This window comes from Esox lucius, chromosome 18, assembly GCF_011004845.1.
Source record: "Esox lucius isolate fEsoLuc1 chromosome 18, fEsoLuc1.pri, whole genome shotgun sequence".
Taxonomy (NCBI): Eukaryota; Metazoa; Chordata; class Actinopteri; order Esociformes; family Esocidae; genus Esox; species Esox lucius.
Window position 1 is genome coordinate 6,387,775 of NC_047586.1, and position 25,031 is coordinate 6,412,805.

Below are 25,031 nucleotides of genomic sequence, written 5' to 3' on the forward strand. Positions count from 1 at the left end.
TTCCTAATCTTTTCCATTCTGATGACCTCCCAAATCACTTTACAATGTTGTGAGGACCACCAGAATTGTTTGAGCACAAACATATTAGTATTAAACATATTATTATTACACATATTAAATCGACAATGTGCATTGTCAAAATGCATTCAATGCCTTTCCATACACTGCTATTTAAGAAAACAAAAATGTGTTAAAGAAAAGCCGCACCCCTGCAAACCTAATTTTAAAATCCACTGCTGAATGAAGAATTACTCTCTGCTCAGATAGATACAGTATCTCACAAAAGTGAGTACACCCCTTACATTTTTGTAAATATTTGATCATATCTGTTCATGTGACAACACTAAAGAAATTACACTTTCTTTAGTGTCCACCATGCTTGACTGTAGGCAAGACACACTGTCTTTGTACTCCTGACCTGGTTGCCACCACACACGCTTGACACCATCTGAACCACATAAGTTTACCTTGGTCTCATCTGACCAGAGGACAGTATTCCATGTCCTTAGTCTGCTTGTCTTCAGCAAACTGTTTGCAGGCTTTCTTGTGTATCATCTTTAGAAGAGTCTTCCTTCTGGGACCACAGCCATGCAGACCAATTTGATGCAGTGTGCAGCATATGGTCTGAGCACTGACAGGCTGACCCCCCCCACCCCTTCAACCTCTGCAGCAATGCTGGCAGCACTCGTACGTCTATTTCCCAAAGACAACCTCTGGATATGACGCTGAGCACGTGCACTCAACCTCTTTGGTCAACCAATTTAACACACCTGCTCCCCATTCACACCTGGGACCTTGTAACACTAACGAGTCTCATGACATCGGGGAGGGACAATGGCTAATTGGGCCCAATTTGGACATTTTCACTTAGGGGTGTACTTACTTTTGTTGCTACCGGTTTAGACATTAATCGCTGTATGTTACTTTGAGGGGACAGCAAATTTACACTGTAATACAAGCTGTACACTCACTACTTTACATTGTAGCAAAGTGACATTTCTTCAGTGTTGTCACATGAAAAGATCTACTCACTTTTGTGAGATACTGTATATTTTTTAGCTCTGGATAGGAAATGAGTATGACTTCCAAATGCTGAGGTACCCAGCTCTAACCAGAGGCCAGGACCAGAGCATTATGGGCAGATATTCACATCCTGATATCAAGAGTATTTAACACTAAACGACTCAGGACAAAAGTTGTGCCGTATGTAAGGAATAGTATGTTGTTTTGGATGACCACGGTCAACTACATTTCCTAAATACAATGAGGTTTTGTCAGGGCTGGAATGCGGTTTTAACCAATAAGCAACCAGCATTAGACCCACCAGCTACGACGTGTCATCTGAAACCAAAACTCTGTAAATATTAACTGGTCACCAGGCACTTGGATTAACATGGAAAATTAGTAACCATGTTGATTAATCTTATCTTTTGAATAAAACGGAATTTTAAATGCTCAATAGCTTTCATTTTTATCCCTGTGGGTAATTTGAATTTTGAATTTATTTCAAATTAACGCATAAACTAGACCCAACCACTGTCAGCCCACTGATTCTATCCCGGACACATCATTCTCATTCTTCACTCCTGCTGGACCCAAAGACCCTCATCCCTCCTGTGTCCGGTTTCTCAAGTATTTCATCCGTCTTAGGAGCTGATCTCTATCACACGCTCTCACCCACTCCCTCCCTCCCTCCCTCACCTCTTCACCCCCTCCCCTTTAACACTCTGTTTCCTGGCTGGTGTTGCGGATCCGGGCCTGTCTCTGTAGTCTGAAGGACCGGGACTTAGAGGACTCGACTGAGCTGGCCAGGGACCCACGCTCAGTCAGGTCCTCGAAGGAGTGCGCAGCCGGACTCCCCATGGGAAAGTCCTCCTGCAGGGCCTCCTCGTCAAAGTTGCAGTCCTCCTGGATGGTGGTCATGGACGGCAGGGGGCAGGGGTCGGAGGTTGCGGCTGGAACCCCTGGGGTCAGGGCAGGAGCTGGGGCCTGGATGGGGGGAGTGCTGGTCTGCTGGGGCCCGGAGGTCGGGAAGCGCAGGGCTGAGTTCGCAGGGGCTTTGAAGATCCGCACTGAGGCTGAATCCAGACTGCTCATAAATTCTCCGTTCTGGAGACGCAGACACCATATTAAAGCCAAGGGTCCAATATATCAAGATGATTAGTGGGAATGTATGCTCACAAAAGCTGATTCAAATTAGCACTCACACTCGGGAAAAGCAGAGACTTGGCGGTCTGCTCATATTGCCGATCCAGTTTTTTATCCTGGAAAAGAAAATATGAAAGACACGATAGCATGTGAAGTACTATATAACAACATGACAACTGATTAATGTCATTCACTGATTTTAGAATTTCACCCTGCTTGTATTATCACGTGTAAACAAAAACAACAGGTCCCATAATGCAACAGCCGAACCTATGCACCAGTCTTTTCCTTCAACCAAGGAACAAAATGGGACACCAACCATACAGTGAACCAGTATGCTGAGAGGGACCCAGAAGACCAGGGAGAAGACCACCACAGAGCCCACAATGTTGTCCGCTAGGAATTTCCCAAACGTGTTGATGTCCAGCTTGTCAATGAAATCCCACAGCCTCTCAATGAAGTCCTGGACATTTTTCATGCATTTACCCTGAAGAAACAAAAATAGGACATGCTAGTTAACCGATGGGAACAAGCCTCTCAGACCACAAACAAAAGTCATCACTGCCAAGCGCACATCAAAAATCTTTCACCATTTTCTTATTTTGGCCCTCAAGGACTTATTTAAACCTGGGATACCAGGTGGGTGCAATTAATGATGAGGTAGAACAGACAACCAGCAGGCTCCGGCCTTTGTAGGGTAAGAGTTGAGTACCACCTGTAATGTGACGTTCACTCAACATGCCTCCACTATTTATTCTGTGTATAGGCACAAGACCAACTGAGGAGTAAAGGCAAGGGTTGTGGGTCATGGGTCACTTACCGCTCCATCGCAGAAACCCACGGTGCATGGTTTGCCCTTACGGAGGTAAACATAGTCCCCTCCATCGTCCTTGAACGGGGAACAAACTCCACTGGCCTTCCGGCAGCAAACTTTACATGACAAGTTGGTCTCTTGTAAGGACAGAACGTCAACAACATTTAATCTTTAATCTTATAAATTCACCAGCAAGTGTTTTTCCTTAGTAAGAGCAAAAAAGGTTCCTTTAACAAAGCCTGTCAATTACAATGTATACCGTTTCACCTCAAAATCCTATATTAGTAGCAACTCTGCCACGAGCCTCAGACAAAGGGAGTGGAATCCATGTGCAATTGAGATTCTTTAAAAAGGGGGGTTTGGATTTAAATGAGGGGCGGTGCTGCTGATCCAGTCATACCGTTGCAGGCGCAGGACGACAGGTTCTGGACAGCCTCGCAGAAGGGGATACAAGCACCGTCCAGACACTCTCCGTTGTCCAAACACACCGTCTTATCGGGGGCGTTCCCAGGGTGCGGACACTCACTACTGTTACCTAATGGGAAGCAAACAACCGGCCGGCTGGTAAAGCAAAATTCATTCAAACCTCATTGGTTGACTCCCGTTTTCATAGGCTGACGCCTATAAAAATAACACCCCTAAAGAGTTTGTGCTGTATGACCAATACAGAGAACCCATGTTCTACCTGGAAACCCAAAATTGTTCCTACCAAAAGAGAGTTCTGGGTGGAACCCAAAAAAAGAAAAGCATTCCCCCACTGAAACAGCCGGACAAGCCCTTCCGGATCCTGCGTTTGTGGCCCGGCGGTTCAGCTTCTGCCTGGGTTACATAAGATGATGACACTGGACCCACCTGTACAGTAAGACCTTCCCTTGCAAGTGGAATTGATGGGCTCCTGGCACACTTTGCCCTTTGTTTCAAACTGGCACTGCTTACAGCAGGCACTGTTTCTGTCACTGCACACAGAGAGGGAGGGGGAAGAGAGTGTTATTGGTGATGTGCTGTGTTACGCTGCGCCAAGGAAGCAAACTTGAATTTAATTGAAGGGGTTTTGGCGCAATGGGCATGGCGAAAACGGGATGACATCATACAGAGGTGATTCAATTCTTCAGTACCACTGCTACATTCCAGCAACATTTCACAGACTAACATGTCCTGACAGACCTCAGGAGGCTGGCGATATTAATCCCTGAAACCCTGTGCGTAATGTGCTCTGCGCCGTGCCGTTCCAGCCGTTACCACAAGCCAGTCCGGCCCAATTTAAGGTTCCACCAGTTGCCTGACTCTAGGTCTCAGGGGCAGAAGGTTCCAGAGAAGAGGGTCTTGCCTGCACTGGGCAGTTGGGCGGAGCTTGCAGTGGGAGGTGCAGCAGCGGTCGTTGTGGATGTCCAGTAGTCCCGGGTCACACTCCTCGCCCTGCTCCACCCTGCTGTTCCCGCAGACATGGCGGTTCCTCTCCCTGAAGCACCCCGGGGCCTTGTTCCTCAGACGCTTCACGATGGAGGTCTTGCTGCAGTTTGAGAAAAACTAGGGATACAAGACAAGGTGATGAGCTGTGTCCGAACCCTACTGCCCCCATAGTGCATCGCTTTGGGGTAGAGCAATGCTTGGCTAGGTTGCCCGGGGCAACAATTACAATAATTTACAGTGAGGAGTTGATGTGCAGCGGTTCGCCAGAGGGGCGAGAGAACGACAGGACAAACCTTGTTGTTGACTTGGTCTCCGCTCACAGCGAAGGGGAACATCACGTATTTGCCACCTTGGTCTTCTCCCGGGGCGCAGTAGGGGATTTCTGGGTCATGTTCTGCCCCGAAGTTGTGGCCCAGCTCATGAGTAGTCACCAGGTCGGCCTCCTGAGGATAAAAGAAGATCTGATGCTCAGACTCGTAAAACTGAAATGAAACGCAGCCTTTTCCATGAGGCTCAAAACAGAGTATCGCTTCAAGGTACAGCTGAATGTTACAAATTGTCGCTCTCTTTTTGAAAGTCAGGATTAGCATTTCACAGACAGTTATTGAGCCTAGTCCTGCGCTAAAAAGCAAGACAAATGGGAGAATGTCAATTTTAACAGCTTTTTGGGCCAGGTCAAATCTGGTGCAGGTAGAAGTAGTTCTACATACTCACCTTGGTGAGAATAGTCTTTCCATAGTTCTTAGTGGTGGTCAGCCCGGTGTTGAGGTAAATACCTTCTGTTCCAGACAACGGCGGACATTCCGACGGGAGACATTCTGACGACGAAGGAGGCAAAAACACAAAGATGAAGCGTTGACCGCTTATGACTTCCTGGGTTGGACCGTCTTAGGCTTAGAGGCATACACCCTTGACGGTATCTAAACGGCGGAAAGGTCTACCAGAGGGTTATGGTAAACGCCAGGGTAAAACGCCACATGGGGAAACGTACTCTCTGAGCAGAGACCCCCAGGGATCCCCTGTCGGGAGGGGGCAACGTAAGCCAGGCCCAGGGTCCCCCCGTCAAAGTCCTGATAGGTAAACAGGTGAGCCAGACACACGCCGGAGGCGTTGCCCGCTATGTCCACACTGAATTGCTGCATTGGGCATACAGAGGGGACAGTACAGCTGTGTGTTATAACATGCACGACACGCCCTGCAAAGACACGGCATTAAACAACATAGAGGACCTGTCGTCTCTGAGGGGTTTTAAAACAGGCTCTAGGATGATTATCAGGAAGTGCTCAGAGGGTTAAACACAGTCGGTCACCTCCAGGAGTTTCTTGACATCCCAGACATCCTTGCCCTCGTCTGGACTTCCCTTCATGTTGAAGTGCGTAGTTCCTTGGGTAACGTTTGTGGGTTCCTTCTTAATGATGATCTACGTGGGAGATTTGGAATTGAGATTGACAGGAATCAGGATCCCTCTATCACCCTTAGCATTCTATGGAAGGGACAGTGATCATCTTTCTCAGCACACGGCGGTGCCACGTTTGACAAAGAGGATACCGTGCTGAAGAAACATGGGGGGCGAACCCAACCCCAGCCACAGCCGACCCAAAAAACAAATGGCAGAATGTGCAGGTTTCCAGAGTGGTGGTGACATCGCGCTTCCTCACCTGGTCGATCTGAACACCGTAGCCTTTAAACTCGTCATCCCACGACGTGGCCCTGTAGATGTCATCCACACGGTCAATCAGCTCAATCTATCAGACCAAACACAACATCAAGGGTTTTTTTTTACATAAAATTATAAGGCCAAAGACATGCCCACACTTGTGGCGGTATTCCCCAATGACATCCTATTGGTTTTAGCACACTACTTTTAACCAGAGCCCTATAGATGTTTAGAACGCACCACACAGGGAATGCTATTTAGTACATGGTGATAAAATGTGGACTGAACAGTGCCCCCTACCAGGTAGTTGAGGGTAGTGCTCTCCTCGCCACGGCCCATCTCTTGAAAAAAGCGATAGTCAGCCACTAGCAGCAGAGGACAGGTGTTCTTTTTGTGGTCATGGACCTGTCTCTTGTCCCTGAGCAGGGGCTCTGTGGGGAGGAGACTGGTGTTAGTGTTAGAAGACCAAAGTAGGGGTGACGTTTCATTGTTGAGCTGACAAGCAACACTAGAAGAGAAGCCTCGCGCAAACCCAAGCAGTCAATGGCACTTTTGGGGTTGTATTAGTGGTCAGTGTTTGTGGAAATGCCACAATACCTAAAAATAACTCGAATCCAAACACAAGGCCCAATTTTTACACCCAAATCTGAACCCTGTGCCGAGAAAAATCCCAAGGCCAAAAAACCTTGCGGGGACCGCTGTGTCATACTTTACTTTTACAATCTCTAGTCCCAACATACAACACATAAAATGCGTGCGCGCACTCTCCCTCCACCACACATCTTTCTCTCTATTCATCATCTTCATCTGCATTCACAGCCTCAAACACACCCCCACTTCGACCCGCTTCTCCCCCCCTCCATCTCACCTTCCATCCCCCAGCCCTGTTCGCCTGGCCTCGTGTTGTCAGGCAGAGGGTCATCAGAGCCGGCCCTCACGTAGCCACAGACTTTGGGTGAGGCCAGTCGGCTGATGTTCCTGATGTCCTCAGATCGGTATACGAGCAGACGGCTGTCACACGGTCCTTCTGTAAACCTCCACAGAGGCTGTGTGTGTGTGTGTGTGTAGGGGGGGGGGAGGGGGTGGGGGGATTTAGTGGCTGTTGGTTTTTTTAGTTTTTTTAACTTCACTAAGACAGCACGGATTCTAGTTGGGAGAGATGTCTTGATAAGTGTGGACACTTAGACTTGAGCCCTGGTTTCCGGTGGCGAGGTTTGTATATGTGGCATTTGCCAGAAGTGTCATCCCTTAACTGTTACTCAGCACAGGAAGGAATGTCTAATGCGGTTCTAAACTCACGCGGTATATACAGCATATGAATCACGCGCGCCGCGACAGCTCGGAGTTGTTATTTCGATATGATACCAAAATCACTGGTTGGGATAGCGCGATACCATACCTCAATGTTGTACTCTGCCTCGTCGGTGAGGATGTGCGCTGAGAAGTCATTGTCATCGATGTGTGCCTGGACTCTGGAGTTCTCCTCCCCTTCATGGGAACAATACTGAGTAAACAACTATGTTGGGAAACATGATAATATATAAATGTGGGATAGAGAGAAATTCCTGAGGCATTAAGATTAATTCAAAATTAGATGTTGGATTTTTTTCCTGACCTCAAAGGTTAAAACGGTGATGAGTACATCAAATTATCTGTCGATCCGGAGGTACCCCGCAGCCCAACCCCAGATGGACGGGAAACATAAAGACAGCAACCATCTTTAATGATCTACGTTGAAAAGTATAGCCCCTTAACGGACCTCATTCTGGTGTGTGTCTTACCAATCACATGGCCAGTGAAGAAGTTCTGCCTGTTCACCTCATAGCTGTCCTCTTGTCCGTGCTCATCCACAAACACGGCACGGAAGCCCTCTGTGAACAGCTCCGTATTGGTTCTCAGGTACAGCCTGAAATGTCTTGAATAAACCGGGTGAAAGGAGATACCAGCGCTTGTGGATAAGAAGTGACTAGTGCAACTAGAGTCAATTACAACTTGAAGTTTGTCCAAAATGGTTACCCTATCCTGTGTATATATATATATATATATATATATATATATATATATATATATGTATATATACAGGATAAATATATAGCGCACTACTTTTGACCAGGATTTGTAGGCCAACAAAGGGCCTTGGATGTCTTACCTCTGTAAGGCAGTGAAGCTGAGATGTCGTTCCAGATGTGTCTGTGTCTGGATGTCCCGCTGCCGGATCGAATGAGACCGGAGACTGGCGAGGGGCAGCACCTCAAAGTCTGAGAGAGTTGAACTAAGGAAGCCTTCAATAAAGACAAAAGAATGGGACACTTTGCTTACTGAATTGCACCAACCCAAGTTCACAAAACCTTTCTACCCATTTCGTTATAAAACCACTCAGTTGGGTTCTGTTAAAACACTCCCTAAAACGGTCAGACACAGTGATATACCTGTTCATAAATATGTCTCTATGGCAAATCATAAAACAGCTAATCCACTGTTTTTATTTAAGGTATTATTGCTGCCATGATTGCTACATTCTATGTGTAGGGTACAATACGTATCTAAGTTATCTGGTTCATTACTCTCCAATCTACAGTGGATATAAGAAGTCTACACACCCCTGTGAAAATGCCAGGTTCTTTTGATGTAAAAGAACGAGACAAAGATAAATCATGTCAGAACTGTATCCACTTTTAATGTGACCTATAATGTGAACAATTCAGTTGAAAAACAAACTAAAATCTTTGAGGGGGAAAAATGAAAACGAAAAACCTTTCAATAATCTGGTTGCATAAGTGTGCACACCCTCTATAACTGGGGATGTGGCTGTGTTCAGAATTAACCAATCACATTCAAACTCATGTTAAATCGAAGATTAATCACAAATAAAGTTCAGCTGTTCTAGTAGGATTTTCCTGACATTTTCTTAGTTGCATCTCAGAGCAAAAGCCATAGTCCACAGAAAGCTTCCAAAGCATCAGAGGGATCTCACTGCTGAAAGATATCAGTCAGGAGAAGGGTACAAAAGAATTTCCAAAGCATTAGATATACCATGGAACACAGTGAAGACAGTCATCATAAAGTGGAGAAAATATGGCACAACAGAGACATTACCGAGAGCTGGACGTCCCTCCACAATTGATGAAAAGACGAGAAGAAAAATGGTCAGGGAGGCTTCCAAGAGGCCTACAGCAACATTAAAGGAACTGCAGGAATTTCTGGCAAGTACTGGCTGTGTGCTACATGTGACAACAATCTCCAGTATTCTTCATATGAATGGGCTATGGGGTAGGGTGGCAAGATGGAAGCCTTTTCTTACAGAGAAAAACATAAAAGCCTGGATGAAGTTTGCAAAAACAACCATCAAGTCCCCCAAAAGCATGTGGGAAAATGTGTTATGGTCTGATGATACCAAGGTTGAACTTTTTGGCCTTAATTCCAAGGTACGTTTGGCGCAAAAACAACACTGCACATCACCCAAAGAACACCATACCCACAGTGAAGCATGGTGGTGGCAGCATCATGCTTTGGGGCTGTTTTTCTTCAGCTGGGACCGGGGCCTTAGTCAGGGTGGAGGGAATTATGAACATTTCCAAATACCAGGCAATTTTGGCACAAAACCTTCAGGCGTCCATTAGAAAGCTGAAGAGGAAGTTCACCTTTCAGCACGACAACAACCCAAAGCACACATACAAATCCACAAAAGCATGGCTACACCAGAAGAAGATTAACATTTTGGAATGGCCCAGACAGAGCCCAGACCTGAATCCAATTGAACATCTGTGGGGTGATCTGAAGAGGGCTGTGCACAGGAGATGTCCTTGCAATCTGACAGATTGGGAGTGCTTTTGCAAAGAAAAGTGGGCAAATATTGCCACGTCAAGATGTGCCATGCTAATAGACCCAAATCCTACCCAAAAAGACGGAGTGCTGTAATTAAAAAAAAGCTGCTTCAACAAAGTATTAGTTTAAAGGTGTGCACACTTAGGCAACGTTTTTTATTTTTCTCCCTCAGAAATGTCAACAATTATAAGTTATAGGTCACATTAAACGTGGAAAAAGTTCTAACATTATTTATCTTTGTCTCGTTCTTTTACATCACAAGAACCGGGCATTTAGGGGTGTGTAGACTTAATAATTCTCCCTTAAGTAATTATCTTAAATATATATATTTTTGTCAAATATTTCTCTGCTTTATTTATGACAGTGATGAAAAGAGGAGAGTTGTTGCTGAAAAAGTAGTGGGGCGCTTCGACCTCATGCTGCAGCAGTATATGCGCACCGAACACAACAGCTATGACCGCTGGACCACTTTAGGCCACCAGAAATTGCCCCAAGTAGAATACTTTAGTAACGTATTCGATGCACCAATGTGTCATACTGTCCTCATCTGTAGACATCATGATGAACTCATTACAGTGGAAAATTTAATTACCACTCACCATATTGCAGATCAACCTCCGCAGGCGATTTTGTTAAACCATGTGTTAAAAATAGAGAAGATACAAAGAAATACAATATCGGCATATCAGATTGTATATGTAAAACAAAATGTTAAAAACATAAAATCCATACAAGAATTAGTTTTCACAGAATGAGTTGTAGGCTATCGAGATATATCTTCCAAACCGCACTAGCTTAGATATTTTCGCATGCTTAAGGCCGACATCAATGTTACAGCATTGGTACCGTAACTGTGTAAACAAAAGTTAATTCGAAATGGAACGGCGATTTTTTGAACTACGACTCAGTTTTTCTCCAGGAAAACCAGCGCCCGCATACCCGGAAGTGTTGTGACAGAAGTAAAACTCTGAATAATATGGGCGGCTTTACAGTAGCCTATAGTTTACAGTAACATGACGCGGTACTTCAATATTTCCATGGCAATTAATCTACCCATAATAAGAAATGGTTCTGTTCATCTGTAGATGTGAGTCTCGCAAGAAATGTGTTGCTTCAGTCCGCGCTGCTCTTACTAAATGATATAGAAGCTTAGAGCAGCAGAGGGATTTTAGACCAAGAGACATCTGGCTGGTCTATTTTTAATGCTGTGATATCTCATTCACTTTTAGCATTTAAAAACTGAACCATAGGTCTAGGCCTGGTCAGTGTAGTGCGTGCACAGATTCACAATTTGAAATTACTCTAGCTAATTTATTAATTCACTAACATTGTAGAAAATAATCCAACATTGTATACAAAAGGAAGCCTATTATTATTTTTGTCACGCCTGTATTTAATGAGCATTAATAAGCATTGCCACTATAAAATTGAATACGACATTACGTACCGGTAGTCAAATTCTTAACACTCTCCTAGACGCGATAAAGGGTCTAAGAGTTTTAAAGCCTCTTTTTTCCATTCTCCAGACCCAGCCGGTCTTAACAAGTCTATTACTGTCGTTCTTTTTAAGGCTACCGGGATTTAGTATTCACTATAGTAGTATAATGGAACCACATGCAGTCATCTTACAGTCTGGGTTGTCCTTGCAATCGTAATCGTTCAAGACCTGCCCAGGGCCTGCAGTTGAACAGCAACCAGCCTGCTGAAACTTCCCCTTGTACACAAATGTGTACTGTCCCCTACATTGAATAAAGGTATGATTGTGCCCTATTTCATAGTGTCCTGTACTACAGGGAATGATGCCCTTTAGGCCTGGGAGGGTTTTTACCCAGTCAGCTCCATGAGAAAACAGATTTTTTCCCCAGGGGTCTGTAGAAGAAGTGTATGTGATGTAGAACAACTTGATATTACTTATGAAAAACCACTGCCCTTTTCCCAGAGCAGCATAATTCTGAGACGTTTGGAGGTATTGGTATCCGGAGCACTCAGCAGCAAAGCACTCCCTCCCCTCCCACAAACAAGTCCTCTCACAAATCTAGTTTACAAAATGTCATTTTTATTCATGTTACGTAGCTGTTACATAGGGCATTAAAACAGTTTCACAAGGCTTAGGGGACTACAATCAATGGGCAAGAAAAAAAATACAATTAGTGGTCCAAATCTCTAATGACAATCACTGGGCTAACCAAACACCTTCTTTACTATGTGCACAAACCTGCAATGAGAAGTACTGAAAAGTTACCAACAGGACTTTGTGGATGCAATATTGACACCCATTCCAGTGTACATTGAGAGAGAAAACAAAAGGGGGCATGCATGTTTTTGATAAATTTCTTTTTTGTCTTTTCAGTTTTTATACTTTTTTTTTCTTCATAAAGTGCCACCTTTTCATGGTCAGACATGCTACAAAGTAACACATTGATGTGAATAACAAAACTAGGGAAGTGTTCTGCAAGACCTACAGGAGCCCACGCCCAGCACCTTTACCAAAAAAACCTGCAACCCAATAGCACCCCTTTGCCGGTTTACAGCACACTGCAACTGACCAGGGATCTGGTCAAAAGCAGGGCATTAAGAGAATTGGCTGCAATTAGGGACGGACAACACTGACTTTCGTTGTGTTCGCGGTCCAGCAGGTGTTGACCAGTGCTAGCGTGCAGCTTTTATTTTGAAAGAACACCAACGTGGAACAGCGGATGTGCCAGAATTCCGGTCACATCTGGGTCGGCTTAACGTCTCTCCATCCTCACCATGACCAGGCTGTACGATGCTGGCGCTTTATAAATCGCCTTTGAAATTCCCCAGACAGACGTTTCTGGACCCAAACATTCAATGTTGTCGAGTTCAGACATTTGAATGTTAGGTCGAAGCTAATTACTTTTCTAAAGCAGAAACTGCACATCAGGAATGGCCGAGACAAACAGGATCAGGGATGGCAATAATGTTTACTTTAAATCAAGCCTTTCTTCGAATCAAGATGAGTCGTGGTGAAAACTAAAACGATTCAATTCCCACACACTAACAGCTCCATGGTAACAGAGGGTGTTCAGTACTGGAATCATGTCAAATGAAACAATAACAAATAAAGGTGTAAAAGTTTTATTTTTTTTCCTTCTCATTTTGTTTTTTAAATTTTCTGTCGAGGACGGACGTGGAGCCTCAGTTCTCACCACCCTCCCCAGCCTCCGTCTCATCTGGCGCGTTGTCAGATGTCCATAGCTGAAACAGACAAAACATGTTCACAGCATACCCCATTTTATCAGGCACCGGATAAAGGCATCTGCAAAATGGTACACCTTCAGGCTAGGCACATTGGTCAAATCATTTCAAAACCGTCCATCACATCAATAAATCAATTGTACACAGCAGGCTCTGTGCCTGTGTGTGTGTGTGTGTGTGGGGGGGGGGGGGGTCGATGGAGCATCCAATCCCATTGCTCCTATGAGAAGGCCAGGGTTCACTTACTGTCAGGTTGTCTCTGAGCAGCTGCATGATGAGGGTGCTGTCTTTGTACGAGTCTTCGCTCAGCGTGTCCAGCTCAGCGATGGCGTCATCAAAAGCCTGCGAGAGAACACACACGATATGCATATGAACACCGCTCCTAGCATTTCCATGCACAGTGCGCTGCTATTATCAGGGGTGCCACCGGAGGGCGCCGTGCGGTGTTCTCAACGCCCACCTGTTTGGCCAGTGAGCAGGCTTTCTCCGGGGAGTTGAGGATCTCGTAGAAGAAGACTGAGAAGTTGAGGGCCAGGCCCAGGCGGATGGGGTGTGTGGGCTGCATCTCACTCTTGCTGATGTCAAACGCCTCCTGGTACGAGTGCTGAGAGTTGGATATCGTCTCTGCGGAGGGTGAGGGAACGTTAAAATGTCTACAAGTACCAAGAACAAAACATCGGCTAGGCCCATAAATGGTACACCATTACCCATAGTGCACTGCTTCAGCAAGACCCATGGGGCCAAAAGTAGTGCACAACTAAGGGGACTTTTGAGGGCCAATACAGGACAAGATCAGAGTATGTGAGATTCCACTATTTTGAAAACATATTGAAGACATCCATCAAGTCACATGACTGTAGGTATCCCATCACCGGTCCAAATGGAGTCATTTTCCTTGCCCTGCCGGAAAATAAGCCTACCGGGAAGTGTTTATGAGCTAGATTACATGAGGCAATGGGCTTAAAAATACCTTTCGTTGTTCACCCAAAGCTACAAACAGTGCTATCATTTCCTTACAACAAAGGAATCGAAAATGTGTTTGTTATTAACTAGGTCTGGTGCTTTTCAACTACTCATTGATAGCAGACAAACAGTCGGTGTGGTGATGTGGGCAAAAACCACAACAGTAGCTCTGGATTGTCTGGGGTTCAGTGTGTCAACACCATCGCTGAACATTTTGGGTGGCAATGAGAACAAGGCCAGATGTCTTAACACACAGCCACAAACAAAACAAATGCCCAATATTAATTAAGGAATAGGGTGCCTTTGGGGATTCAGACAAGCCATGTTCACAGTCAGCTCTGCAACATAACCAGCCTGGTTTTATTATCATCACACTAAAAACTCAGGCAAACAGCATTTTATAAAGGTCAAACCAGAACTTCTACATAACCATCCTCATTTCATTAAAGTCTGTCTAGAACCTCAAAAGCCCTGTTAATCCTTTCTACTACTAGGACATTCAGATTTAGTCATTTATCCACTCTTGGCTGGAGTCACAGAGAGGGGCAGTGAAAGGACGGTGGCAGTCTTCTGTCCTTCCTCAGGTCCTTTCTAATAACGCTGAGCCATGAGCTCTGGGCATGCGCCGTCCTACATTTTTAAATTTCATTCAAAATTATTTTAATGAGGCCCATTCTGTTGGATTTATTAAGCATCTCCTTCTGCTATAATGCTCCCTTTGTGCAGAGATTTTCCCCCAAAAGAAATAGTCTCTAGCCTTTTTGATGGGAGCGTTGAACGCAGACATTTTGATGTCTTCACGGGTCATTCTTTAGTACACGTAACTTTGTAGCAGCTTGTATGTGCAAGGCAAGGCCCTGTTGATGATACCCGTTGCTGAACGGGGCACTCCTCCCACCTACAGACGCTTCACTGTCTTTTATAGATGGTAGGCTGTAGCCTTGAAATAAAATCATAGCCTAAATCATTAATTCATGCCCACCGATGGATTCAAGCTTTTAGGGTGTTTGATTTACCCGACAATGTTGAGGGTTTTCTTCAGACAGCCCACAGGCACTAAGCCCTACACACCTACAGAAGTAGATGCGATGTTGTTGTCGTTTCTCTCCCCGGTGAGCGTGGAGACAGTTTTAGCAGAGTGACGACACAGATGTGCAAGCGCCGGACTGAGTTAGGTTCCCGACCCTTCCGAGGAGGAGCCCGGGGCCCATTACATCATGACAGACTGAATCCAAGTCACACGGTCAACCTCCAGCCCACATATAGGGCACTACATCTAACCAGGCCCATAGGGGGGGGCAGTGCACTAGATGCAGAATAGGGATCCATTTGGAACAAAGAGACACTTACCCTTCTTGTCCTCCCCAGAGGCCACTTCGGCCAGGTACCTGTAGTAGTCTCCCTTCATCTTCAAATAGAACACCTTGCTCTCCGCATTAGGGGCGTTCTCAATGAGATACTTGCTCAGCAGCCCCTGAGACACACAGGAGGACAAGTCATGTTATTGACATCCAAGCCCCCACCTGCACCCCCCCCCCCACCCTCTCCCTGAACAGTGCACTACCACTCCTGTAGGGTAACAAAGGTAAGTTTGTTATGTGTCGTCTTTGAAGGGACTGATGCATGATTTTAGGAATAAATCCCATTTGAAATATAATAACGTGCCTGTTTAAAAGGCCTTGCATATAAACACATCGGGGGAAGCTGGCAACTAAACCTCTGAGGCACCATTCTAGGGCTTTGACATTCCAAAATGTTTTGCATCAAGCTGCAGCAAAACAAAAATGAAAAAAAAAAATTGCCTTTCTATCGCTATCAATCATCCTAGCTGTACTCGATGCCTTTATCGTCACCACAGACTGTGGGTGTAACACAAACAGGTTGTAATGGCATTCACATGAAGACAGCACCGGTAACAGAATGAGCACTCTACAACTAGCTTCCTGTGTCAACTGAGCACTCTAACATCCTCTTAAAAGACCCACTGGAGCTCACATACATTTTATATTTGGTACCTCGTCTAATAAAATCACACTGTTAATGTACGTTAAATAAAACATTTGTTTCCAACAAGCTTCCTTTGGCCCTTTATGCTCAGTCTGTGTGTTCCAAAATAATTATTGTGAGAAACACTGCCTCCCCACAAAACATTAAAAAATATATTATTATTATTATTATTATTTATAAGTCCTTGAAGTGCTTACCCAAAAAGGGTCCTCTTGTAAATTGCTCTGAATTAGAGCATCTACTAAAACAGGGGGGTTTGGGTGTGGGGGGGGCCTACAACACCTGTCACCTCCCAACACAGACACCTGGTAGCTACACCCGTCCTAACCATGTTTCACAGTATGTGCCCGGACAACATTATCAGGGGTTTGTTTTTAGAAAACTGCATTTTCAAATTGCAGTTTTCTAAAAGAAGTTTAAGTCGCATTAGAATGTGCTACCAAGGCAGTCCGTAAAAAGACCTCACAGCCCTATACATAATGCTGGTTAACTCTTTCGAAAGCATGTTATTGAACGGAAGGATTAATTTGCCTAAAGACAAGAGCAAAGAAAGTAGACGTGCAACTCAAGAAATGATACATTAAGAAGAAATCCAGAATTCGTGTTAATGCACGCTGTGGCAATTCTTTAGCAGACAGAGTGGAGCATACAGGTTAACAGCGGCACCCAGGAACAGGGAGGAACGTGGCTGAACAGGCCTGGGTGGGCGGCCGTTTCCTGTGCGTTGCATCACCCCGACAAACATCCTGAGAGAGGCCGTCCTATCCTCCACAACCACAGCTCTGAGCGGCTGCGTGTGTCTAGCTGACCAATGAAGCCGTGGCTCCTCTCCTACAGTTACTCAGCTAACTGGGCATTTTACGAGGAAACAAAAAGCCTCATAACCCGGCCGGACAATTCCAGCGACGAGCTCAGAGAGTTACGTAAACACACCCGGGTCGATACTAATTAAATACGCCAGCCGTTTTTTATTGTAGGATCTCTCTGCTGTGGGCCGCTCTGTGCCTGCGTCACCATATTTCCTTTTGACCAGGGTCAAAGAACACGCACAATCATCGACGTTTTTCACAGCGTAAAGACCATGTTCGACCGCGTACCCGATGCCTGAACTCCACCCCAAATGAATGCCATCGCAGACCCTAGGTAATGTAACAAAATGTTGGCATGCTCCGGCCCTTGTGCGGGACTATAACAGAGACGCCACCCAGTCAGAGAGGGGGGGGGGGGGGGGGGGCCCAGGCGCGACGAGTCGCAGCAACACGCTGCACCGTCAGAGAACCCCCACGTCCACCGGTACGACGCCATGTTCAGAACGTACAGCACCGCCCATCTCCGGCTCAATCGGACAGGTACGGTCGTCGTCGGAGGCAGGGTGTGCACGTGTGCGGCTTATCATCCACAGATCTACATGCCACGCGTGCAGGTTAGTTTCTGGGTCTGGGGAGAGCTCAGCGTGTGTCAAACCCCGGATCAAAAGCTACCGAGAATAGATGGATCCATCTGAATTATTGGCGATCGGCTTTAGAAATCAAGTACAGGGTACCTTGATGTTAGCTTGACCTCCATGAGAAATACAATAGAGCCTCTCCTTCAACCGCCAAACCTCGCTTCAAAAAGCGGGTCTGGACAAACGCTTGAAATCAGCAGACACTGATTCTGGCCAAGGGGTTCGGGTCTTGTGCGATACAGACGTTCTCAGACACACGCTTCTTAAGTTCCCTTTCTGACAGGAAACCATTGGGTTTTCATGCCACCCCCAACTGTCACTACACAGGCACCACAAGCAGGGAGTTTAGCACGGTCTCTGAGTTTTGAGGAAGTGCATTAGATTCTACTGAGACTAGTCTACCCCCTGACCTATGGGGACCCAGTCAGAAGTAGTGCACTACAGAGGATACTAGTCTACCCCCTGACCTATGGGGACCCAGTCACAAGTAGTGCACTACAGAGGATACTAGTCTACCCCCTGAACTATGGGGACCCAGTCAGAAGTAGTGCACTGCAGAGGATACTAGTCTACCCCCTGACCTATGGGGACCCAGTCACAAGTAGTGCACTACAGAGGATACTAGTCTACCCCCTGACCTATGGGGACCCAGTCAGAAGTAGTGCACTGCAGAGGATACTAGTCTACCCCCTGACCTATGGGGACCCAGTCACAAGTAGTGCACTGCAGAGGATACTAGTCTACCCCCTGACCTATGGGGACCCAGTCACAAGTAGTGCACTACAGAGGATACTAGTCTACCCCCTGACCTATGGGGACCCAGTCACAAGTAGTGCACTACAGAGGAGACGTAACCACTAGAGACAGGTGATGGGCGTTTAGACTTTGTTATTGGTACAGTCATAACATACAACGTTAAGGACTTTGTAGGTGTCTGGGTAATTGTGCTGGTTTAGTAGTTAAGAAGAGTACCACGGTTCAGGCACAAAAGCTAACATTGAAAAGTATTTTCATGATTCCGGGAAATAATTTAAGGAAACAGTTGACAGAGACGTCGGGCATTTCCATCCATAAACAGCCTGGGGAAAGACGCCAAGTAACCAGGTATGATGACATGGGTCAACCCATAAGGACATGATTAACAGCAGCGTGTGCCACAGTGAATGCTAACAGCACTGGAATGAGCTGGAAATCACCCAAGCCTGCCATTTAGATTACACCAGTCATTAAGACACTCTTACGGGTGACTACGGTTAAATGCACACCGGTTTATTTTTACCTTGTTAGCGTAGGGATTTGAAACAGCGACCTTTACCGTCCCGTCCCCACTTTTCAACTCTAACCAGGGATGGCTGTTTTTCTTTTTTGACCTACATCATTAATTGTGACCACCTGGTCTCCCGGGCCTAAATAAGGCCCTGATTAGAAGGTTGCGGGAAAACAAAACAATGAAGCGGAAAACAGCCTGGAGGTCTGGAGTGGCGTTTGAGGCATCAAGACCTAGAGCTCATAGCCTCTGCTGCTCCACCAGGGTGTACCGACTGGTTTGTTAAATTGTATATGGGGGCGGGAGCCCGAGCAAGAAATCTGACCACCATGATCTCACCCCCCCCCTGTAGGCAGGTGCAACAACACATTCTCAGACTGGCAGCAGATTACAAACAGATCAGGAAAAACTCAAACCAACACCCGGGCTGTCTCAAATGGCGTCCTACCCCCTAGAGCACAGTGCTGAGGACTGTCGTCTTCCACAGGCTTGCCGTGGAGAATGCAGTAAGGCTACCCAGTAGAACAAAGACCACCACATGACAACCTCACTCCAAATGGAAAATCCCCACCACATTACAGCCCCAAGTTAAATACGATCCCAAAAATTACAGAATCATCCACAACTACATTGTTGGGATAATGTTGAGGGTCTATACTCCGTCTTGGCAGACCGAGTGGCTGCTTGAGTTTGATTGGCCAAATCAAATGAGGCAGAACGCCCTGAGAACTACCTCCAGTGGGCCAGTGACGGCATCTGGCTGTGACGCTTTACAAAAACCACCAGCAGTTGACTAGGACACAAATACGACTGGTCACATGACCACATAAAACCACATAGAGCAGACCGGCATTAACCTGGTTTAGTCCAATCCAAGGACACGTTATTTGTGGTTTCAAAATGGAAAGTTACTCAATTCACACAACAGATCCATTAATAAACTATAGGGGAAAAAATATATATAATAATTCACCCTCATCCCCACTCAATGGGTTGGTACATGAAACTGTTTTTCATTGACATCTGCTATAAGGCATTGGTTAATATACCGTGTTTTCCAAAGTTACTGGCACCCTTAGGTTGAGTTGATCAGCTTGATCTTACACAGAATGGGAAATGTAACCTTTAATTAGGTGAAAATACACCAAATATGATATCAGGATATATAGAGCCCTAAAAGCATTTAGCCATCCTTGGCACCTCTGCATTGAGTACTCTGTGAAGCCTGCCACTGCCTAGAATACAGCAGCGTCTTCTCGGTTTGATGAGGTGGGAGAACACAGCAAGGGATCTCAAACCATTCATATTCTCAGATATATCCAAATCCTAGGTCCTGGCTAGTGGACTTTCTGCTCCACACCAAAGGATTTCAGCAGTGTTTAAATCAGACAGCATACATTCTCCAGTCAGACAGCCATTTGTATGTGGACCTGGACAAATGCTTTGGGTTATTGTCCTACTAGAAGATACAACAGATCTACATTATCCTGCCAGTTGACAGAGGCTGCGATGCCATGTATCCTTACCAGGTTCCCAGTCCACAACATTACATACTGGCTGGATGATTTACCCCTTGTCAGAATGACCTGTCCAAGCATTGTCTGTTGTTGTTTTTTTAATATATGGAAGGGGTGAAATGGCAGGAACAAAATGTATTAATACACATTGGGAAAAAAAACTGCATACAATATAAATCTTAAAATAACACAAAACATTTGAAAATAAAAAGTTTCAGGCCTTTGTCATGCCTTGCACTATAAAGTGACTTGGATAGCTTAGTGAGGGCATTGTATTCTATTGTGAACTATACATACATTTCATGAGACCATATATAAACAAATAGGGCCTTAGAATAATAGGCTTATTATTTTGTTAATTCATATGTAAACTACTTTGGACACTCCTTTCCATTTAGGAAACTTTACCACTGTCTCACTCTCATATACTGCATTTGGTTTAATAATAAACTAGAGAGGGCAACATTTTTAAACGGTGTAGAAAATAAAACTTCCCATCTGTTTGGCAGTTCTTCAGATTCAGGTTGAATGTTATATGAGAAAGGACAGTCTAGAGTCGGATTGGTTTCGAGCCTTAAAATAATACTGATTGTTATTGAAACAAGCTTCATAACTTTTATATTAAAGCGTAAAAAAATTTAGCACTTTAAGATATAATTGTTGAAACATAATCTGAATTAACTTAATCATAGCTTATTCAATAAAAATCCTAGTGGCCCAGACAATATTACTGACACCATCTAGAAGTAGTTAGAAATAGTTTAATTTCAAGCACTTGATGGTCCTTAACGTCAGAATTGAACTCCCCCGTGGGGAAATAAAAAATAAAAAAATGACTAGTTTGAATAAAGAAAACAAGTAATTCTTCTGTTTTGTGCCACTGTGTGTACTGCAATGAGCCTGGAGGGGGGGGGGGGGACTACTGCCTCACAAGGTCAGAAAATTGTAGCCAAGCATGGACAATATTAGTCAATCTTCAGAGACCCAGATGTTCCTGTTTCTATCGTACATAATGTTATCAGGAAGTTTCAGGTCCATGCCGATGCTACCAACTGGGCCTGGAGGTGGCTGCAAGAGAAAACATGGACGACCTCAGCAGAAGAACGTTTTGAATCATGAAGCACCTCAATCAAATGCCCCACCGATTCAAGCTGACCCACAGGTTTTAACCATCCACCGCCAACCCAGTGAAACGGTAAAACAAAATGAAGCTCAAAGAAAAGAACACCTCGCAAACTGTTAAACATAAAGGTGTAGTATTTTTGGTTCGCCTGGTAGCCTCTGGCAATGGGCGCATGACAGCCTGAAGTCAGGAGAATCCAAGGTCAGACGGCTCAGGGCCGTGGGTCTTCTAGAAGGACAATGACTCCTTCAAAAAGCACCCAGGAATTGGTTCAAGACAAAACCCGGCACAGTTCGGCATAGGCCAGCAATGACTACATGTCTAAGTCCTATTGAAAACCCATGGAGTAACCTGAAGACAGCAGTTGTGAGGTATGAGTCAAATCTGGTAGAACTGGAGCAGATAGCACAAAAAGACCGGGCCAAACAGCCGGTAGAAAGGTGCAGGAAGCACTTCCATAGCCTATACAAAGGGCTTGATTCCAATTATTTTGATCAAAGGCTTTGCTATGAAATATTGAGTCCAGGATATCAATAATTTCTACAACGACCTTCTGTTTATTTCAGGATTTAAAATAATTAGATGAATTAGGTTCTGTAAAATGTTATGAAAAAAAGAATTATGGAGGCTAAAGACTACAGTTAATTTCTACTTATTTTTTAAGGGACAAAGGGAGTTATTTGAAGAAAGCAGCAACACCAATACTTCTGGACACAAGTGTAGGCTTGTCACACAGGGAGGATACAGTAACCCGAATCCCCTCCTCCCCAAAAAGAAAAAAATTATCGTTAGCAGCAAATGTGACATTACAGCATCTCAATCAAGGGGCCATTGATAGGGGAATTCTTGGATCCTTTCTATTGAGCTAGCATCTATCCAAGGCAGGGCCCTGCTCAGCCTAAAGGAGACCGTGAGGACGTGTTGATGATCATGTCAATCAAGAAGCTTTTTATATCACAAGTGACCCCGTTTGTTGCATGTGCAGAGCCCCGAGGCTCTGGGAGGGTTCTCGCTGGCGTCACGGTGTCCTCAATTCTCAGCTGTGAAGGTGAACGGGGCTGGACTAAGTTCTCTATAAGTCACGCGTGCCCATCTGTATTGGCAGGCGGAAAACACATGAACTCACCAACACATCGTTGCAGATGTCGCGCAGCTCGGTCTCCACCTTCTCCCGGTACTCCTTTACCATCTGGAGCTTCTTGTCGCTGCCCTCGGTCTTCTGCTCAATGGCCGAGATGACGCGCCATGCCGATCTACGGGCCCCAACAACGTTCTTGTAGGCGACCGACAGGAGGTTCCTCTCCTCACACGAGAGCTCTGCTCCTTTCTCGGTCACCTCCTTCATGGACGCGGCCATGTCATCATATCGCTCAGCTTGCTCTGCGAGCTTGGCTTTCTGGATGAGCTCGGTTTTATCCATGTTAATTTACGCTCAGACTTTCACTAGCAGTCTCAAAGAGTTCGAAGAGAGGGGAAGGAAAGGGACACTGGCGTGGGATGACGGTGTGACGTTATAACAAAGGTTACGTTTGCTGGGGCGGACGGGTGGAGGTTCAAGTACGTTATCCACAGGGACACCTATGGAGGAAAATGAGATGGTTGTTTAGGATGAGAAACGCATGCACAGCTTTTTAAGGCAATATGTTGGTATCAACTAGCAAGATAGGTCAGCGCAAAAAAACGAATATCTTATTCAGAGATCATTAGCAAGCCAGTATAAACCTACTCTGACTACACCTGTCATATTTTATTCCCACAGAGAGTTTCAGTTGCAATGGTCACTATTTGCTAACAACACTGAGTCACCATCTGTCAATACTTGGAACATTTGTATTCTGGAAAGTGTTGTCCTTCAAGGTAGTGGTTAAATTCTTACTCAATGCAAACTTATTGGAAACAAGCACCAACCTTTTCCTCAACAGAATCCAGGTTTACTGGCATGTCAAGGCCACTGTCTACAAATACTCACTGTCCAATCAAATTACATCTACAAACATGTGTCAAACAATCACATTTCAAAGGTAATATTAGGTGCATACAGTTGAGCAAGTCAGAGGTTGTATTCTATATCGTTTAGTATGAATTTAATCAGCACCACCAATTGTAAAGGTTAAAAATCACAGGTAGCTAGCAAAATATTAAATTGTTTAATATTTTTTGTAAGATACAGCACACCTGCTGTTAAGCCGTTTTATCACCAATGACAACTTAACATTTATTTTAAAGTTGGAGTGTACAAGTTATGTTCTACTTCCGGTCTGCAGCAGCATGCTGCCAATATCAAGGTTTATAAAACAAACCAATGTGAAACTGAAATGTGAGCAGGGCAACCAAGACAACATGCAATCATGTCTAGCAACGATTTGGAGGCGGTGGTACACCCGCAAAAGGATTTCATAATATCTATGGCACTGTTCCAGAATGAAAAACGCCCCATTCCACCAAACGGATCTACTGATAAGACTGTCCAACACGCTGCTTGGAATCCACATTTCACCCACCTTATGCCATACCCTAAGACGGGATGTTACGGTTACTGTACACGTGTAACTGTAGTTATGTGAAGGCGAGCTTTCTGCATCTAGGTAATCTGTTAGCTAGCTAGAAAGAAATATTCATCAATTGACAGGGAAGGGAAGCCTATGTACGGAGATTAAACTGTTGATCAAAATGTTTCCAAAAGTAGAATGTTAAAAACAGAGTGGGCTACGTTATTTATACTTTAATCGTTGCAATACCTTTCAAGAACTTAGCTTTGTTTTTGCACATTCTCACATACAGTAGGCGTGTCATAACAGAAACAAGTTAGAACGCGCCAAGGTCGCCCAATAGGATCCAACTAGTTCATGAGTGTCTCTGTCCACCTCCTTCCCTGGGTTCTGCCCACTCGGCTTCACTACTCCCACTGGAAACGACAGTTTGTGGGCTCTTAATTTACTTAAACGAAATTTTTGTTGCTGCTTTAAAGATTGTCATAACTGCTCATCCACTTGGCTGGCAAGGTAGTTGCTAAGTAACGTTCACCGAACTGCATTGGTTGCTAACGACAGTTAACTAGCTGGCTGAAATGGTGTGACTGATGTCATTCATTACTAGTTTTATTAAGAGGGTATATAATAAATATAACGTTTGCCTTTTCATTTACAAGCGAGTGTGGTGGTTTAATAGTCAAATTTGATTGTCTAAAACACTAACGTTAGCTGGTACCCTGACCGGCTACACTAACCCACGCGAGCCCGAAATATTTTTACCGTAGTACGGCTGATGATGGTCCGGCTTGCAGCGGCGACCACACCTCTAACTATCCATAGTCAGATAGTTTACTTTCTCTTACAATACTGGAACAGACTAACTTAAGCATAACAAATAAACCCTACACTTACTTCCAATATTGAAAGAATAAGCTGTTAATAGTTCCCAACCTTTAGGTGGTTCCGATCCTCCACTCCGAGTAGATGCGCGTCGCTATGAGATTCTTACACGGGGAAAAAAATGTTCGCCTTCAACCAAACCTGACCAAAGGGCGTGTCCAACAAAACAAGAGCAATGTGAAAACCAGTCCTGAGTCGGATAACCATCATCGTTTAAAATAAAAACCAATAGGACGATAGCGCGCGGATAGAAGGCGGGTTTT

General features: G+C 44.9%; 2 protein-coding genes across 4 annotated transcripts; both read right to left on the bottom strand.

The window, feature by feature from the left end:
• Window positions 1–1,433: 1,433 nt before the first annotated feature.
• On the bottom strand, window positions 1,434–11,108 carry adam17b (ADAM metallopeptidase domain 17b). Its single transcript, XM_013138487.3, has 18 exons — window positions 10,454–11,108; window positions 8,179–8,311; window positions 7,811–7,944; window positions 7,429–7,517; window positions 6,898–7,075; window positions 6,330–6,460; window positions 6,031–6,117; window positions 5,682–5,792; window positions 5,364–5,508; window positions 5,087–5,190; window positions 4,666–4,815; window positions 4,290–4,489; window positions 3,815–3,918; window positions 3,363–3,497; window positions 2,969–3,099; window positions 2,468–2,635; window positions 2,208–2,264; window positions 1,434–2,109 (listed from the first exon to the last, which is right to left on the bottom strand). The coding sequence occupies exons 1-18, from the start codon at window positions 10,536–10,538 to the stop codon at window positions 1,720–1,722; spliced, it is 2,532 nt and encodes an 843-aa protein (XP_012993941.1). The 5' UTR covers window positions 10,539–11,108; the 3' UTR covers window positions 1,434–1,719.
• A 785-nt stretch (window positions 11,109–11,893) lies between these two features.
• On the bottom strand, window positions 11,894–24,961 carry LOC105017807 (14-3-3 protein zeta/delta-like). 3 transcript variants are annotated; one of them, XM_010882709.4, is made up of 6 exons: window positions 24,820–24,961; window positions 22,524–22,975; window positions 15,387–15,510; window positions 13,534–13,697; window positions 13,320–13,415; window positions 11,894–13,073 (listed from the first exon to the last, which is right to left on the bottom strand). In XM_010882709.4, the coding sequence occupies exons 2-6, from the start codon at window positions 22,815–22,817 to the stop codon at window positions 13,014–13,016; spliced, it is 738 nt and encodes a 245-aa protein (XP_010881011.1). In that variant the 5' UTR covers window positions 22,818–22,975; window positions 24,820–24,961; the 3' UTR covers window positions 11,894–13,013. The 3 variants fall into 3 exon arrangements, with proteins under 3 accessions (XP_010881011.1, XP_010881012.1, XP_010881013.1); XM_010882710.4 differs by having other exon boundaries at window positions 24,781–24,961; XM_010882711.3 differs by lacking the exon at window positions 24,820–24,961 and adding an exon at window positions 24,649–24,667.
• Window positions 24,962–25,031: the final 70 nt, after the last annotated feature.